Source organism: Panulirus ornatus, chromosome 3 (genome assembly GCF_036320965.1).
Source record: "Panulirus ornatus isolate Po-2019 chromosome 3, ASM3632096v1, whole genome shotgun sequence".
Lineage (NCBI taxonomy): Eukaryota > Metazoa > Arthropoda > Malacostraca > Decapoda > Palinuridae > Panulirus > Panulirus ornatus.
The window spans coordinates 3,813,273-3,831,495 of NC_092226.1; the positions used below are offsets into that span (position 1 = coordinate 3,813,273).

The 18,223-nt window shown below is 42.9% G+C and overlaps 1 protein-coding gene across 1 annotated transcript; it reads left to right on the forward strand.

Annotated features, from left to right (window-relative positions):
- Positions 1 to 283: 283 nt before the first annotated feature.
- LOC139760111 (oxidized purine nucleoside triphosphate hydrolase-like) lies at positions 284 to 12,297 on the forward strand. Its single transcript, XM_071682957.1, has 3 exons — positions 284 to 468; positions 9,284 to 9,432; positions 11,679 to 12,297. The coding sequence occupies exons 1-3, from the start codon at positions 311 to 313 to the stop codon at positions 11,852 to 11,854; spliced, it is 483 nt and encodes a 160-aa protein (XP_071539058.1). The 5' UTR covers positions 284 to 310; the 3' UTR covers positions 11,855 to 12,297.
- The last annotated feature ends 5,926 nt before the right edge of the window (positions 12,298 to 18,223 follow it).

Below are 18,223 nucleotides of genomic sequence, written 5' to 3' on the forward strand. Positions count from 1 at the left end.
AATTAATTCGCAGACTGGAAAATGAGGTGGGTGTAACCATCTTTTTTTCCAGGACTCATGAACTGTATGAAGATAATAATCATCGTACATCTCTCAGCGTAGCAGACGATTTTTGTTATCAAATGCGTGTTACCTAGATGTTCCTTTTAAAATCATTTAAAAAAATACATTATTGCTTTTTCAAAAAAATTTTTTATAGAAGGTATATTTTTTAGGTATAAAAACAGATGCTTAAATTTTAGAGTATTATAAAGTACTATTTAGCGAATGTATCATAACATTCTCACTTCTCTCCCGGGCAAAATCAAAGATGTCACTTTACACTCGGAAGTTGCTTACCTTAGCCCTTATTAAGGAAGGAAACAAAGTTCTGCTAGGATACAAGAAGCGAGGTTTCGGTCAAGGAAGATGGAACGCCTTTGGTGGGAAGGTGGAACCGGGAGAAACACCAGAAGAGGGTGCAATCAGGTTAGTTCGATTCCCAGCAGTCGACCAAGGAGTTCCATTTTCTTCCCATTTGGGAAGGAGGATGAACCACACCCACTGTCTTCCGTAGGCTTTCTAGTGAGTCTACATATTTACTCTTGTACATACACCGAACTTATCTGGTTTCTGTAACGTTTCTGCAAGAACCAATAGTACTGATGCAACCCCTTAAAGTTTATAAATAATGAAAGGTTTAGGACGAGTGCATCCGGATTCGTACAATGTACAGGACGGATTTCAAAGGTTTTGTGTAATAGTGAGTTCAGAGAATTATAAAATGGGAGGAGTTCATAGTTATATATATATATTTTCAGTAATATCACCATTGCTATTGCGTAGTGTCTTCATGCTCTGACTTAATAGTTAGTACATGTAACTCGTAACTTCCTTCTTCCTTATGTTACCTCCGGGTCCAAGTACACGTGAGCGCTGAGTAACCACCACGTGGTGCATCACGTGTTGAGCTGACGCTGCCCAGCCTGTGACGTGTGGCGTCTTGCCCAACTAGTCAGCTGATCCCAGGTGATCAGTGCTCGGCGCAGCGCCTGTATCGTTTAGCTGTATGGTTAAGCTCTTGAGGTCCATTAGCTGGTAATCTAAAACGTTTGTATGACATTCATATATACTTCGTGTTATAAAACTGAAGAGAAATATGTGAATGTATACAAGCAGATCCTCCCCAGTTGGTTACGTAGTTTTAAACAGTCAGTTGTAACTAGTTACTGTGAAAACTAATTACGTTGCGGTTAAAACATGGTAACAGGAATGTTCATTCTCTTCAGATTGCCAATGCACAAATGTTGTAGTTCCTGTTCATCTGTAATATTAAAATTTTATATATAAACGACGCATCTCCCTCTCTCTCTCAGCATTAGCGAGTGACTACGGCACGTTACTAACGGCCCACGGACAGGTACCGTTACGTTCCGTTAGTGTCTTTACTCGCTTAGAATATCGGGATTACATTATAGCGCGATGTATTTGTTGTTTCATTAGAAATTTTAGTGCAAACTAGTATTGAGGTCTTATTGGTTTGCGATGTATTTTTGCTCAAAAAAAGAAATATATTGGAAAGTGATATAGTGGTGATTACCTTGTAATTTTTAAGTACGTGATGCGATATATTCCTGGGTCCATTAAAACTCATATCCCCCCCCCCCATGAAAATAGATATAATTCCAGACAATAAGATGATGATTCTCTTGGTGAAAAGGGAAACCTTCTGATTACTTAAAATAATCATATGCCATACTTCTGGTGCGTCGTTTACGCCACGCTAAAGCAATTTCTCACGCAAGTCCTGTAAATCTCTCTTGTTCCTGTGTAGAAAATGTGTGTTCCGCCATCTTGATGACGCTTTCCACGCAATACGTAGTAATGACCTCTGCCACCAGATTCCTGCTGGTGAGGTGTGGATTGTCAGTCATACTGTTACATTCCAGAACAGAGCCTCACTGTTGAAGGGATTTTGCAGATGTAATGTTAAAGGGAGCAAGAATACTTCCCACGTATTCCCTGCGTGTCGTAGAAGGCGACTAAAAGGGGAGGGAGCGGGGGGCTGGAAATCCTCCCCTCTCACTTTTTTTTTTAATTTTCCAAAAGAGGGAACAGAGAAGGGGCCCAGGTGAGGATATTCCCTCAAGGGCCCAGTCCTCTGTTCTCAACGCTACCTCGCTAATGCGGGAAATGGCGAATAGTATGAAAGAAGAAAGAAAGCATAAACTCCATAGGATGATACCAGAAATGACTTAAATAAGGGCTAAAACGAAAAAAGTAATTTGAAAGAAATATTCAGATGTCATTCAGACTGAAACAAGAGCCATGAATTAATTCGTGTATTGACACTTTTAACAGTGAGCAAGTACAACCCTTGGTAAAGTTGTATGTATGCAGTAGTCGAGATTAGGACACCTACATGCACACCTTATTCATAACTTTACTGACCTTATTCATAACTTTACTGTTGAGTGAGGAGGTGGCTTTAGGCGACTGACTGTAGTGTATTGAAGACATTAACAGCTGTGGAAAACTACTAAATCCAGAAGTTCTGTTTTTTCGCTTAAAGTTCATAGAAACTGGCGCTTTTAAGACGCAGCCTCAGTTTATCTTTGTTTTCGCAGTTGAATATTCCTAGTTTTAGCGCTTCTGTTTCTGAAGATGATATCCCATAAAGTTGTATATTTAGCGCTTCAAGTAAAGTAGAAATTGAAGAACGTCTCTGTACATATGAAAGGATGGAATATATATATGTATGTAAGTGTGTGTGTGTGTGAAGTTAGGTACTCTGTATCCTTCGTTTTCATTCCGAAAATCATTTCGATAGATCATTTTGCCGTGTAACCTAGAAACATGGAAAAACATGAGTACAATCATATTAGGTTCGTAGTAAAGGTCAAAAGATGGCTAGTTTTCCAGATTCTTGGGGAGGACGGAGGTAATGTTGAAAGCTCAAAGCAAGAGTAACACGTATCATAGGGAGCAAATAGCGTTTTTGTGTTGTTTAATGCAAGATTAAATCACTAATAGTAGTAAATTTAATAAAATTGAATACTGCTGTTGAATGTAAGTAAATTTAGTGAGACGGCGACCATTTTTAAGTGTATATTTGATAACATATAGCTTATATAAGTAATCAGAGTAGTTTCATTCGATGAAATCATTTTCTTTCGCAGGTAGAGAAAATTATTTTACCATAAACAGTTAGGAATGGTGTAACACCATTTTTTTATTGGTCACATGTGTAAATCACTGAAACAACTATACATACGTTTATTTATCCTTTTGCTTGAAACTTATGTTTGCTTAAGCTTCATGTTTCGCTACCGTAGGTTCTCTGCGTTTGTGTAATTTTATATTTACTATTATGCATAGGTGTAGGCAAGTTCCATTTTTTATTTTACCTGTCAGCAATTTTAAAATATTTTATGGTATGGGGTTAATGCTTCATCATTTGATTAGTTCACTCCTTTCATATTTTTTACTTTTCATTAGTTTCTTGTTTATGGTTTCTCGCGTATGTGGTATGCCGGATCTTCCGTTTCTTTGAAATATGGATATACTGTAATGGATTATAGAACTTCAGAATGATCATTTCTCTGCGTTTGTATGTGTGTTCCAGCTCAGACTAATAAGTAGCTACTTCCCCTTCCCCGTAGCTTAGCTCCCTTCAGGTACTGTTTTTAGTCTCCGTTGAACTTTCCTTTTTCAATCTGCATGCTGATTGGGGTCCCCAGACTGGGGATGGACACTCACTTTGGGTCTGATGTATGCTGTTATATATATATATATATATATATATATATATATATATATATATATATATATATATATATATATATATATATACGAATAAAGTGTATATGAACGCGCACCTTCATAGAACATACAAACCTCCAACAGCCAGGATCGAACCCGGTACCCCTTGTGCACAAGGGGTCCCAGGTTCGATCCTGGCTGTTGGAGGTTTGTATGATATATATATATATATATATATATATATATATATATATATATATATATATATATATATATATATATATTCCAACTTTTCCTTGTCCGTGTCCTTGATGCCGATTTTAATTCACGTACTTTACATTTCTATTTATTCGTAAGGTGACAAAGGCGAGATATTTATTGAATTCTACAGTCCTCTTACACAGACTGTGTAATTTTCTCTTGACCGACGACAGTCGCCTCCGGTCATATCTCACAATGACGTCTTTGCATATGGAGCTATTCAGAGTTTTCTAAATGTTGTTGCAGTTTTGAAAGGCTCTTACGTAGCTTAAGAATTATTGTATCATCCATAAACGTATTATTGTATGTTTTGAGCCTTGGCAAGAATAAGGACCTACGGGCAAAACTCTATGCAACACCGCTGTGTACTTTCACCCAATTTTGAAAAGTCATGTTTGATGCGTCATGTTTCCTTTCGTTTAGGTAATTTTCCATCCCTTGAGTCATGGATGAACCACCTCATATGACTGACTGAACATACTCATTTATTTTATTTACCATACTCATGTGGAAGATTATCAGGTTCCATCTAGCGGCGTAAGAACGTACCACTCGTGTCACCCATCTGTTTTCTAGGTTAGGGCTAGGCATCTCTCGTGGTCGTTCTGTCATCGTAACGTTATTCCCTTCATTATATTCATTCATTTCTGAAATCTTGCGGAAGCTTTAGATAGTGATATTAATCAGTATAGCTTACTGCTCTTTATTACGAAACCGCCAGTAAGAAGCTGATACGTAATAAGATAAATATGCTTTGTTAAAGATACGCTAGGGTTGCTGGGTTCGGCGGCCGCCTTCTGTGTGCTGTTGACCGAGGAGTTGTACCACCCACCCCACCATCCTGCTTCCCGACCCTTTTTGCTATGCCAGGTGTGAACCCAGTGTGAGTGACCTTGTGGTTCTCACACCGATGATCATGATGATGGTGATGATCATGATAATGATGGTTGTAGGGGTGTACCACCACCATCATCGTTACCACCACCACCATTATTACCGATACCACCACCACCACCATCATCATTACCGATACTACCAGCACCACCACTACCGATACTACCAGCACCACCACCGTCATTACCGATACCACCATCACCACCACCATTACCCATACCACCACCATCACTACCACTAGTACTACCACTAGTATGATCATCGCCCATTAATAATACCTCTACCACCATTACCACTTCCGCTTCACCGTTATGACGAACACAGTCACCAGTATCAGCGCCGGCACCATCATCAACACCGCCATCCTTGATATCACTATCACTGGTGATGGTAGGAGTCGGCAGGTGAGGGGAGGTGAATGACCCGGGTTGGTGCGGTGCGCACGGCAGCTGGCGCAGCACGTACACACAACACCGATGTGAATCTTCAGTGTACGGGAGGAGGGGAGGGCTACCTATGGACCTTGAGGGTAATGATGGTGATAGGAGGAAGAGCCGCTTGGATTGTTTGGACAGAATTATGACCAACTAGAGGATGGTTGTTCTCAGGCAGGTTACGTTCTCGGGAAGAAAATGTGATGAGGCCAGAAGTGTATGGGATAAGGAACATATCATAAGGTCTTGATGCGTTATAGTCTCCGACAACGAACTTAGGTGTGGGGCTGTGTGGATACAATGCCGTAAGTGTATCTTTGAGGCTGATGGTGGGGGTGAGAGGTGTGGGGGTGTACTACGGTACTTTGTGTTGTGTGTGTGTGTGTGTGTGTGTGTGTGTCGGGAGGGGGATCAGGCTGCCGCGGAAATGTGGTGAGGACGGCTTGCAGGAGAGGAAATACGTGGATTAAACACAAGTGTCATGAGAAGCGTTTTGTGTGGAGGAGAGATGCAATACCATAGGTGTGTCCTTTGTGTTTGGTGGTGTTACGTGACTGGCTGAAGTTGACGGGTAAACTGGGATCGGTGCAGAATCATCTCCCTCTCTCTTTTATATTCATTTCGCACCAGCCCTGTCTTATGCCGGGATCTTCTCATATTTACTCTCTCTCTCTCTCTCTCTCTCTCTCTCTCTCTCTCTCTCTCTCTCTCTCTCTCTCTCTCTCTCTCTCTCTCTCTCTCTTAGTTCCCTTCCTTAATCCAGGTTGCTGTCGTTTCTTCCTCCCGTGCATGTAGGTTGCTGGAGTTTACTCCACAGACACACGCTGTCCACTTCACGTACAACACTAGACTAAACATAACACGTTATTCGTAACACTAAATCTTCCTGTGGTGAGCGCTATGCGTTAGCCCCTCTTCATGGACATAAATTCGTAGGAGGTCCACTCAGGTAGGTACTCGTAAGTATTCTTAGATGTACCCTTGCATGCTTTTGGAAGCACACCTGAGTTTGAAAGTGTGCATATTTTATGCGTGCCTGGATGTGTGTGTGTGTGTGTGTGTGTGTGATTCCTTGTAATTACCTTTATGTTTTTCTGCTGAGGGAGCTCTTCCCTCGTGAGACTCCATCATCGCGCTTTTGGTTCTTACTTTCCTCATAAGAAGTTATAATGTATCAACTGTTTGCGTTGTATTTTGTCGTGTCCTCTTGAACTGTTTCAGATCTCTTGTTATCAAGACGCCGTTATCCAGTAAGGAGGAACTTATAGGTATTCATATTAACCCTCGACTGTGTGTCTTCTGAGGTAAGCTGAGTGTGTCATCCTCTCCCCACAGCTCAGCATCCATAGGTTATATGCAGGTTTGGTAGGTCCGCCGCTGGATTCATTGTAACCATGCAGTGTGCAGCTGTGGCAGGCCGTCGCTAGATGCGGTATAGCCTAGCTTTAACTTTGCAGTGTGCAGGTGTGGTAGGCCGTCGCTAGATGCGGTATAGCCTAGCTTTAACTTTGCAGTGTGCAGGTGTGGTAGGCCGTCGCTAGATGCGATATAGCCTAGCTTTAACTTTGCAGTGTGCAGGTGTGGTAGGCAGTCGCTAGATGCGGTATAGCCTACCAGGGTCATTGTTCAAGACCAAGGTGTTGACGGGCTGTCTGGTTTGGCTTTAACATAAGTGGTAATTATCTCTTGTTTAGGTACTTGCTAGGAGTTTTCATGTTGATCAAGATACGATTTCCCTTTCTTATAACTTATCTGACATGGTTTCTTAGTGGTAGGTAGGTACGATGACTATCATTTCCTTGCTTGTAAACGTTTGTGGATAATTATCTTTTGCACTGTATGGGGAGGGAGTTGTACACTCCTGGCCCCGGAGTCGTGTGGCCTCATCTCTTGAACTTCTATACTTTGTAAAGCTTTTTAAAGTAACGGACACTGTCGTCATTCAGTTTCACCGCTTAAGTAAAGTAATTCCATTTAACTTGAGAATTCTAATCTTCGTTGAGCCAAATGTAGGTTGTGAGCAGTTCACGGAATGTTTTCTAATGCACGTACATTTAGAATTTGTCCGTTTTACAGTAAAGCAATGGCGACGGCGCACGCACGCACGCGCGCGCACAAACACACACACACACACACACACACACTTTGAGAAGCAGCCCCCCCCCCCCCCCATTTTGTTTAGGCTTGTTATAGAAGTGCTGTATGCTGCATCGTCGCCTTCAGATCACTGGCTTTTGCTCCATTCACCCCCCCCCCCCTACACACACACACACACACACACACACACACACACTTTTTAGAGGCTGCCGACGACCTCTGGCTTTAAGTCCTTGAGGCTGGGCGACAAGCTTGATACCTTGTATACTCCAACTATTCTTACTCAGAGAGATATGACGGCGGCGCATTTTTCGCTAGTTGATGATCGTACTGAGGCCTTTCGTTGAGGGAGGGTGATGACCGGTTGGGTGCAGGACGACTCTGCAATCAGGATTCGAACCCGGGCAGGAACAGCAATAATGATGATGATAATGATACTAATAGTAATAATAATAATAATGATGACAATATTGATAGTGTTTAGTTGGATTTAAGTACAGCCAAAGGCTGGGAGTATTGATTTATAATTAACATTTATAACATCACGATCCCTCTTCTAGGGGCTCCTGCATCTGCAGGTTAGCGCCGCACTTAATTTAGCAAGGAGATTAATCTCTCTTGTCAACTGACGATGATGCAACCTCGCCAAAGGTTGACTTCACTCGCGGTTCAACCTTGAGTAAGAGGAGTTTGATAACGATGACTGAAAGAATAGAAAGAAAAAATGGACATTAAACACGGTAAAAAATAAAGTAAAATAAAAATAAAAATGGCGTTAAACTCATTACCCACATTTAAAGATGATTACTGATGTAATTTGTACAGATTTCGTGGTCCCGAAATGTTTATGTGTATGTGTTTGTGGATTGCTGGTGTGTGTACGTGTGTGTGTGTTACGGGGAGAGAACTTTACACTCATGTTGCCCCGTTTCTTAACCTTGGCCAGGTAGCCATCTATCGACCATCCCCGATGGGGAGGATGAACACCAAGGTTAGGTTGTAAGCAGACTGCCACGCTCAAGATTTCGAACTCGTGTGGGTCCGTCACTGGACTAGCCCCTCGCTGACTCAGCAGCCAGTGACGCTAACCGCTGGACCACGGAGTCCTGTGTGTGACCTAAGCAGCACTACCGGTGGTTGTCGACACCACAGGCAGCAGCATGTGTGCGTGTGGCATAATATCCGTATGGTCAGCCCTAACTGTAGATGAGGCCCCCGGGCCTTTACCTAAGCACTCATTCCCGTACTTCACTCCGTCTCACTCGTGTGACACACACACACACACACGCTCATCGTTGCCATGTGGCGCCATCTTCAGGATCATTCATGACATGGGTCTAGGCAAGCATTTCTTGAGATTTTTTTTCTTAGTTTATTACGATGGCGCCCATCACTGTGAAGCAGGCCTGTACTTATTATGTTCCGACCAATCCAGAACATATTATTATTATTATTATTATTATTCATCCCAGTGCACCCTTCACCAGAGGTTCCTGCAGCTTGAAGTTTGCCCTTCAGTCAGTTGCAGGGAAAGGATGTGTATGTGAAACTGTGGTGACTATTTTTTTTACCTTGTCATGTATCATGAATACACTTCCCTAGCCGTTATGGTCAGAGTTAAGCAAAATATATGCGGGTTTTTAAATTCATCATCTTGGTTCTGTGATGATTTTGTAATGTCTTACTGCTACTTATGTTGACATTGGTGTCACGTACATCCTTCCATTATTACCAAGCTGGAATTTGTAGGACTGTGTTCATCCGTTTCCTGGCTGCGAGTGACGCAGGAACGGAGCAGTGCTTATTTATGATGGTACTTACAATACACGCAGTACATTGTTAGGTTGTGTTTGCAGGGAGGTGCGGGAGGAAGCATGCCTGGAGGTGAAAGGTGGCATGGACAAGGTTGGAGAGCTGGAATTTACCTTCGAGGGCGACACCGTCCTGATGCATGTGATGGTCTTCGCTGCCCGAGGCTTCACTGGCACGCCGACCGAGACCGAAGGTTCGTCTTTTTCTTGATCTATGCTTCATCAGGTCGACGTCAGCCCTGGTCTTACCTTGCATCTTTCTCCAGGTCTTGACTCGAGGTACTTAGGAGGCAGGGTTAGTTAAGACATTGAGTAAGGTTGTAGTTGGAATTAACACCGCCAATGTATTATTATTTATTGTTTCAGATTAAGAACGTAAATATTTGATATGTTTAAAAGATTATCAGTATTCATAGAGTATCCGAGTGTCATAAAATTCTTATCTAAAGAGGATGTTTTTGAGAGGGGTTATCCTTTAGTGTGCGCTGGTGTTGTGTGGTGATGGCGACGCTTCCAGTGCCACAATAACAATATGAGTCAGAAGTTCAGATGCGGCTGTGAGTACCTTGATGATGGCCCTCGGTCAGGCCGGGCTTCAGGTGCCACGGGTGAGGCAAGCGTAGCCCAGGTTGAGAGCAGGATCATGGTAAATCAGCTTATTGAAACAAATGAAAAGAGAAGTCGAACTTTTGCAATTTGTGTTGAAACCATCATCCGTTAGATATGTTTTACGGCAGGATGGGTCTCCAGACACTACAATCACAGGCTCGAACATGGAAGCGTTGCCTCAAGAAGTGTTGCTTTATGAGCCGTATGAAGACGAGTCCTGCAAAGTTTCTCTCACGTCTGGAGCCCCCTCGTCCAAACTGAAATCCATGCGATGAACACGCCGATCTCCATCGACCCCTCCCCCCATCCCCCACTTCAAGAACATCTGAACGTAACTCGACTGGCAGGACCACGGCCTCCTCACCTCTGTCTCAGATGTTTGAGAGATTCTGCTGACATGACTACGTGACGCCGCGGAGAACGTCCACCGCAGACATATCGTACGCTGGCCTGATTCGAGAACTTAAAAGTGTCATCATCAAGGACATACAGCGGGGAATGTTGGTAGGCGGTGAATGACGGTGTGACAGTGTAGCCGTCTACTGCACAAGCTGTTCGTCGTGCCTCTGGCTTCCAGCAACCTACCCACCCACAATGTGGTCAACACCCTTGGCCACCAAGCGACGGTTATCTGCTTCAGAACTTAGGAGCGTCATGTGTGTAGTGGCCACCTTGAGGGGAAGGGGGGGGGGGGGGGTCCGTATTAGCAAAGTTAAGGTACTATGGCCAGTAGAGGTATGATTGCCAGGATGTATGTGCTGTTGGCAGAAGTGGAGATACTGTTGTTAATGGATGTACTGTAGCATGGAAGTGTTATAGACAGAGTGAAGGTGCTGTTGCCAGAATGGTGACACTGTTGGCTAATTGGAGGTACTATTGGCAGGGGACCATCATTGCTGAGGTAGTTGCTATTGAAGGTGCTGTTGTCATAGGAAGTATTCCTGTCATAGAAGTTAATATTATCAAGAGTGGAGGTGTTGTCATTGGGGTAATTTTGTCACGGTGAAGTGCTGTTGTGTGGCAGAAAGTATCGTTGTCAGAGCGGAGGCGCTGGTAGGAGAGGTGCGGTTGTGATGAAGAAGTGGAGCAATCCACGTGTGTCAGAAGTGTGAAAGGTGAGGAACTAGTGTAAGAGTGAGGAACTAGGGTGAGAGTGACGATGCTGATGTGGGAGTACGGTACTAGTGTAAGAGTGAGAAACTAGGGTGAGAGTGACGGTGTTGGTGTGAGAGTAAACTACTAGTGTAAGAATAAGGTAACTGTAAGAATAAGGTACTAGTGTGAGGGTAACGGTACACTGAATAGGAAGATCCAAGTATAATGAAGTGAGGACATGGCTCTGGAGGGTACGGAGGAGGTACGTACTATTGTGTTGGTAGGGTGAGAGGGCATGACGTACTGTATAGACCCTCTGGTGTGTACGTGTAGTCTTGGTGTGTACTGTCAGGTGTGAGAGTACTCTTAGTATGACAGGTGTGGCAGCCCAGGTGGCCACTGAATTAATTTTCTGTTCCATGACAGTTAATATTATAATGATATTCAGTCATACAGTTCTCAGTAAAGTATTGTTTTTCGACCTTGAAATATGTAGTAGACTGAAAATGCTCACATATATGAAGGTATTAGAAAGGTAATATCAGCAGGACTGCTGCTATGATGTATTCTCCTATAACATTTTTTTTTCTTCCTAATATACAGTTAAATTGGTTTAGTGGAAGATTTTTAATCTGCTCGTAATCACTGATGCCTGACGTTTATTGAGTGAGAGAAATATCTCATCTTTTCTGATGCTTGAAGTGTGTTTTTTTTTTACCTTGATGTCCCACTGCAGAGATGAGGCCGCAGTGGTTCAACCTGGAGAACATCCCTTACAGTCAGATGTGGCCAGACGACATCCTGTGGTACCCCATCTTCCTGCGGGGAGGGAAATTCCGGGGCACCTTCCACTTCCAGGGCCATGACACCATCCTGTCGCAGAACCTGGAGGAGGTAGAGGCGTTCTCGTAAACGCCCCAGTGTTGCAAGTGGTGGCAACTTGTGAAGTGAAGACTGGCTCATAGATGAATTGTGGCACGAGTTTGTCATGGGCAGAAAAGGAAACAAAATATATTTTTATCTTACTCCAAAGAATAAAATCTTTCTAAAAGACTTTTAGGGATAGAAATGTATTTTAGGGAGATTCTGGAGGATAGCAATGCTGTCATTGATGGAATCGGAGAACAGGATAGCCGAGAGCAGCAATCTAAGGCGAGTGTGGAGTATAGAGGTCACCACCAGAGGTCCAGCATTTCCAGGACTGCAAGTGACCATTTCCTTGAAGCTCGGGTCTACATTCCAGGAAGCAAAGCATTATGGTGACGACTTATGTAATAACTGTAATGCTTCTGTAATGCTTATGTGATAACTGTAATGCTTCATTAGTTCTCAATATTTTAAACCCCTTATATTTACTTACTATTTTATTGTCCCTACGTTAGGATTTAATAGTAACTTCGGGTTACATAGAAGCTGTTTGCATATAGTGTACTTTACAGTACTGGGCGTAGTACCTTTAAATATCCAAAACACAACCATGAGAAATACGAGTAAACTGAATAAGACCAACATTTTGTAAGTCAACTGTGTGTTGATATCAATTATAATTATACACAGCTGAGCATGATGTGATAACGTTTGATTATCATTACCTTAATTGTGCCTTCCAGTACAATAGTAACCTCACTTTGGGCCATCACATACCACTAATGTGTTCAAGTCAGCATTAGGAAAATGACCTTGACTCCATAAACCAGACAAACATCTCTGTGCTTATGTGCTGCAGGACATCCTTGTACTACTCTGATGACCCTCTCCTTAAGTAATGTCAAGATGTCAGTATGATTACGTGTATTACATACACAGGAGTTTACACTGAAGTATAAACTGGGAATGGTAAAGGGAGTGAGCAGTGCAGTGTGAGGGAGAGGTCAAATAAGAAACTATCACTTGGACATACAGTTTTATGGGAGGACATGGATACAGTTTTATACCATACCTTGACCCAAAGCCTAGCCAGAACAGAATATAAAAAATTGTGTAAGAATTAATATGCATTTGTGACAATTCTGTGAGAAGGGAATAATTATATAAAAGTTCTGATGGGGTTAAAAGTTGGAGATAATCATCAAATTGCTGTGTAATTAGCAATGCAAAGCCAGATGTAATTGGCAGTACTGTATTACAGAAGCTTTGCATTTTTGTTTATAGGGCACCTTTATCTTGAGTTAAGAATTTTGAGACGAGTCAATCGGTGTCAAGTTGGAAGGCCACAACCAGTCACCACCAGACTGTTTACGTCACCTTATCCCTGGCTGGGAAGTATCAACGCAGGTAAGGTCATGGATAACTGGATCATCTCACTTGTGTTATAACCCGTGCACATGATTCATGATTGGAATTATTGATATTTTCAAAGGTATTATCTAATTAACAATTGAGCATCAAAAGTATGATAATTAAGTCCCAGAATCTCCAGGTGGGTATCGATCGACCCTCTCGTACTCCGTTGTGTTTTTGCTCATTGAAATAATTATACTTTGATAACTGTAATAGCTTAGAACCCACGCATCATGTCCTGAGAGCACTTATTCTACTTATGGTCGACGTCTTCCCAGTTTTTGACCGCTTGTGAATACCATTTTGTGTTTCAGGAGGTTGAGTTTGATTACCAATGGAATTCCTTGAGGAAAATTCTCTCTTGAGTAAGTTTTACAAATTATAGCAACACGGAGGACATAACCTCCAGCTATATCTCTGAAAACCTGAAGATCAAGGTCACCAGAACTAATCAATTCTCAGTAGCTATTAAGGTTGCGCCACTAAACTGATGATGGCTTGACCGCAAGTGACCACTCGTATTGTGAATAAACAATGAACTAAACTATATCCTGGTGGCGCTGAGTACGTATTTGTCAGTGAACATTCATCTATTCCTGGGAGTTTCCCAACATAATACTCTTTAATATGTCAAAAGATTTGGCAAGTAATTCTAAGAAATAGCTTATAAATCAGCAGTACATTAGATATTACATGAAAGGTTATTAAAGACCCACGAAGGTAAGGTCAGGGGCACAGAATGCTAAACTGTTCTCGTGACCTTCACGAGGAAGGTGCCCTCGGCATGAGTTCTACGTAGTACGGGCGTGGAACATACATAAGGTTACACCTGATCTCGGCCATCAAGACTGACTCAGATCCGGGGAACCTCCCGAGGAAGCCTCCATTAACTGGACATGTGGTCAAACGCCACCTGAGATACAGCGACACATCAGAGCAGTGACGCTAACACTAACGGGGAACGGACAATTAGCCATATGCTTGGCCTGAGGAATGTGCGTGTGTGTGGGAGGGAGGGAACTCTGCCTGTGTTATGGTGCGCCATGATGGTCAGCGATGACAATGAAACGTGAGGTGAGTATCTAGTTAATTTTGTCTATCCCACTTGTTTTGCATGTTTATCTGTCTATCTATCTATATCTACCTATCGATATATATATATATATATATATATATATATATATATATATATATATATATATATATATATATATATATACACATTATATATTCATTACATATTCATTTATTTGTCGCTGTCTTCCGCGTTAGCAAGGTAGCGCAAGGAAATAGACGAAAGAATGGCCCAACCCACCCACATACACGTATATACATACACGTCCACACACGCACATATACATACCTATACATCTCAACGTATACATATATATACACACACACAGACATATACATATATACACATGTACATAATTCATACTGTCTGCCCTTATTCATTCTCGTCGCCACCTTCTAACCCCGCATGTGCGCGAGGTAGCACTAGGAAAAGACAACAAAGGCCACATTCGTTCACACTCAGTCTCTAGCTGTCATGCATAATGCACCGAAACCACAGCTCCCTTTCCACATCCAGGCCCCACAAAACTTTTTATGGTTTACCCCAGAATCTTCACATGCCCTGGTTCAATCCATTGACAGCGCGTCGACCTCGGTATACCACATCGTTCCAGTTCACTCTATTCCTTGCACGCCTTTCATCCTCCTGCATGTTCAGGCCCCGATCACTCAAAATCTTTTTCACTCTATCTTTCCACCTCCAATTTGGTCTCCCACTTCTCCTCGTTCCCTGCACCTCTGACACATATATCATCTTTGTTAATCTTTCCTCACTCATTCTCTCCATGTGACCAAACCATTTCAAAACACCCTCTTCTGCTCTCTCAACCACACTTTATTACCACACATCTCTCTTACCTTTTCATTACTTACTCGATCAAACGACCTCACACCACATATTGTCCTCAAACATCTCATTTCCAGCACTTCCATCCTCCGCACAACTCTATCTGTAGCCCATGCCTCGCAACCATACAACATTGTTGGAACCACTATTCCTTCAAACATACCCATTTTTGCTTTCCAAGATAACGTTCTCGCCTTCCACACATTTTTCAACGCTCCCAGAACTTTCGCCCCCTCCCCCACCCTATGACTCACTTCCGCTTCCATCCATTTCTATAAGAAATCTTTGGTCTTGAAAACTAAAAGTTTTGATATAAAAGAGCGGTAGAATTGTTTCAGATGCTACGAACTCATGGTCTTCGGTGTACTGGAGGCACGCGACGCTGGGATGGGCGGCTAACCTTCAGACGATGGAGAGGGAGTGATGACAGCTTCCACTGCCTGATTCCTTCTCTTTGTCTCCTGAGAAAGATGACGCAGGAGTGCGTAACACTGAGATATCCCTGGATCTAGATGACTACTTAAGACGAGTTAGTGTTAGCTAGGATGAATACGCGTTGATATGGGTTACAGAGAAAGGCCCGGGTATTTCCTGTACTCATACAGTCGGTTTATGTTAGCCGAGCTGGGAATCCCCGTGCCAGCCAAGATGCCACCATCTCACGGTATGTTGAGCCGGGTGGACAAACAGTGATTTCCTCCACAGGGAGTGATAGAGAAAGAGAGAGATAAAGAACTTATTAGAAATTACTACGGAATTCAGCCAAAAGGTCAGGCTAGAGCGTAGCGTAGTCCTGACAGCAGGAAAAAAAAATATTTATGAAGAACGAGTCTCGTGAGTTTTGTGTTGTCAAGCGTTACGTGTAAGATGGAGAGACTGTATTTGTAGATTCATTGCCAACAGCCCACGTGTGGATGAGGCAAATAAGAATGAAAACTGACACACATTGAAGTAATAACTTACTGCTTAACAGTGCTACTAACCTCCCCGATGCCCAGGTGTGAAGTACCGATAAATACCTCCCTAGTCGCTGGCTGCCTTCTACTTACTACCTACCAGAGAGAGGAGAGGAAGACGTTCGCAGTGTATACCAACCAAACTGAACTCGCTTCCTGAGGAGCAGTCTCTGCTGAATTAGCTACGATACAGCCTTAGAGCACGACGGTACAACCCTTCAACGCGACGATGCGATCATGTAGCACAATGGTGCGATCCTTCAGCATGACAGTACGACACTTCAACACAAGAGTACGACACTTCAACACGATCATCAAGCACTATGGCGCGATCCCTGAGCACGACGGTACAAGTCTTGGGCATGAGAGCTTGGTCTTTGACTTGGCCCTTTCGGGTCACGTTAAAAGCCGGGAAATCCTACCCTACGATCCCTACAGTTGTGTTCCAGATTACTGTGTGGCCGTTGGCAACTCAAGGGTAGGCCGTTTTGATAACTGTTTCTTTCCCTACACCTCGAAGCTTTGGAACCCTCTGCACTGTCATGTCTCTTCCAGTAACTATGACTTGGCACTTTTTAAAAGGGATTTTTCACTTCCTCCAAAATTCTTAAACACTTTTCCTTTTATCTTCTTTTTCACCTTACATTAACCCCTTTATATTTTAGATAAGACCCGGCATTGCTGTAGGCTTTAGTCCGTGACTAGAGCATCCAACGTATCTAAAAAAAAAATGAAGGACTGTGGCTGAAGAGTCCTACACACAGTCCTGGCAACAACTTTTATCCTGGCAAGGCTAGGAGGGTTTTGACAACCAGTTTTACCCAAATCTTTCCGCGACCCTCGCCATACGTTCACATCAGCACTACACTGAGCGGCATCCTTCCGTAAGGAGACACAAAAGATGTTTTCATGCCAGTCAAGAAACTGACAGTTGAGTGTTCTGATAGCTAGTCTGGCCCACTGGATGCCAGACAAGCTAGGTAGCGACAGTGGGTCTGATGACGAATACATTTTCCCAAGGACATAGAGAAACACCTTTAAGGTCTGATTCGTCCTGGGGTAACGTATGAAAATGGTTGAGATTTAGTTACTTGAGCAATATAATCAACTACACAACCGAATGATAAAGACAATATCATTGTACATAATTCATACTCCAGATCTCTGGAAGAGTGAGGATGTTAGAGTGTGGTGATATAAGCTAGGCTGGCAGAGTCGCTAGATTGGTTGATTGATTAATTGCTTGTGCTCTACACCTATCGTGTATTAAGGCACCGCACATAGGCTGGCAACGTCATGCAACATCCATCAACCGTAGAATTATATCATCTTTGTTATATCATCTTACCACACTCTATGCATGTGGCTTACGTCCGTGTTCCGATCAGCTGTGACCTTCACCTGGAGAGCTTGAGGCGTGACATCATACCCGTAAACAACTGTGTTATTAAACATCAATACACTTGCTCACGGGCTGCGGCCACCACCACCCTTTCGTTTTCTGGTAAATTTGAGTTTTACTCTTTGGGTTTTTTGGTGGTTTAATGTTTGGTATCTTGGAGGTTTTCGCAGTGATGAGATACCAGAATGAGGTCACCATCAGTGGGTGATAAAGGGCGAGGTCCGTTACGGGGTTATCACATCTTGATGGCTCGGGAGTATGACGTTCTCAACCACGACCTCTAGTGAAATTAGGTTTGAGAAGGGAGTTCCCCAAGTTCTTCCTCTCCAAACCTCTTCCCGCACGACCTCCAATTACTTCCAGGAAACCACAACATGAAGGTCTTTTCCTAAGCAGATGACCTTATTGTCGCATCATATCACCCCGACACTGCGGTGGCAGAACACACATGCAGTACTACAATGCACAAGTGGAACAATGGCGCACCCATAAAAGAATTTCTGCATCTCCATAAAAGTCTTCAATCACTCTTATAACTTCAGACAGATACGAATCCCCTCCAGTCATCTTCATTCGACGAACACTTCCGTTAAACAAAACACCAAACATTATCGGCATCGCATAAAACTTACACATGACACTCACTCCCCACACCAATAACATAAACACAAAAGCAACGCACAAACGCGAAATTTAGACATGACAAGGAGTCTCTTAACATT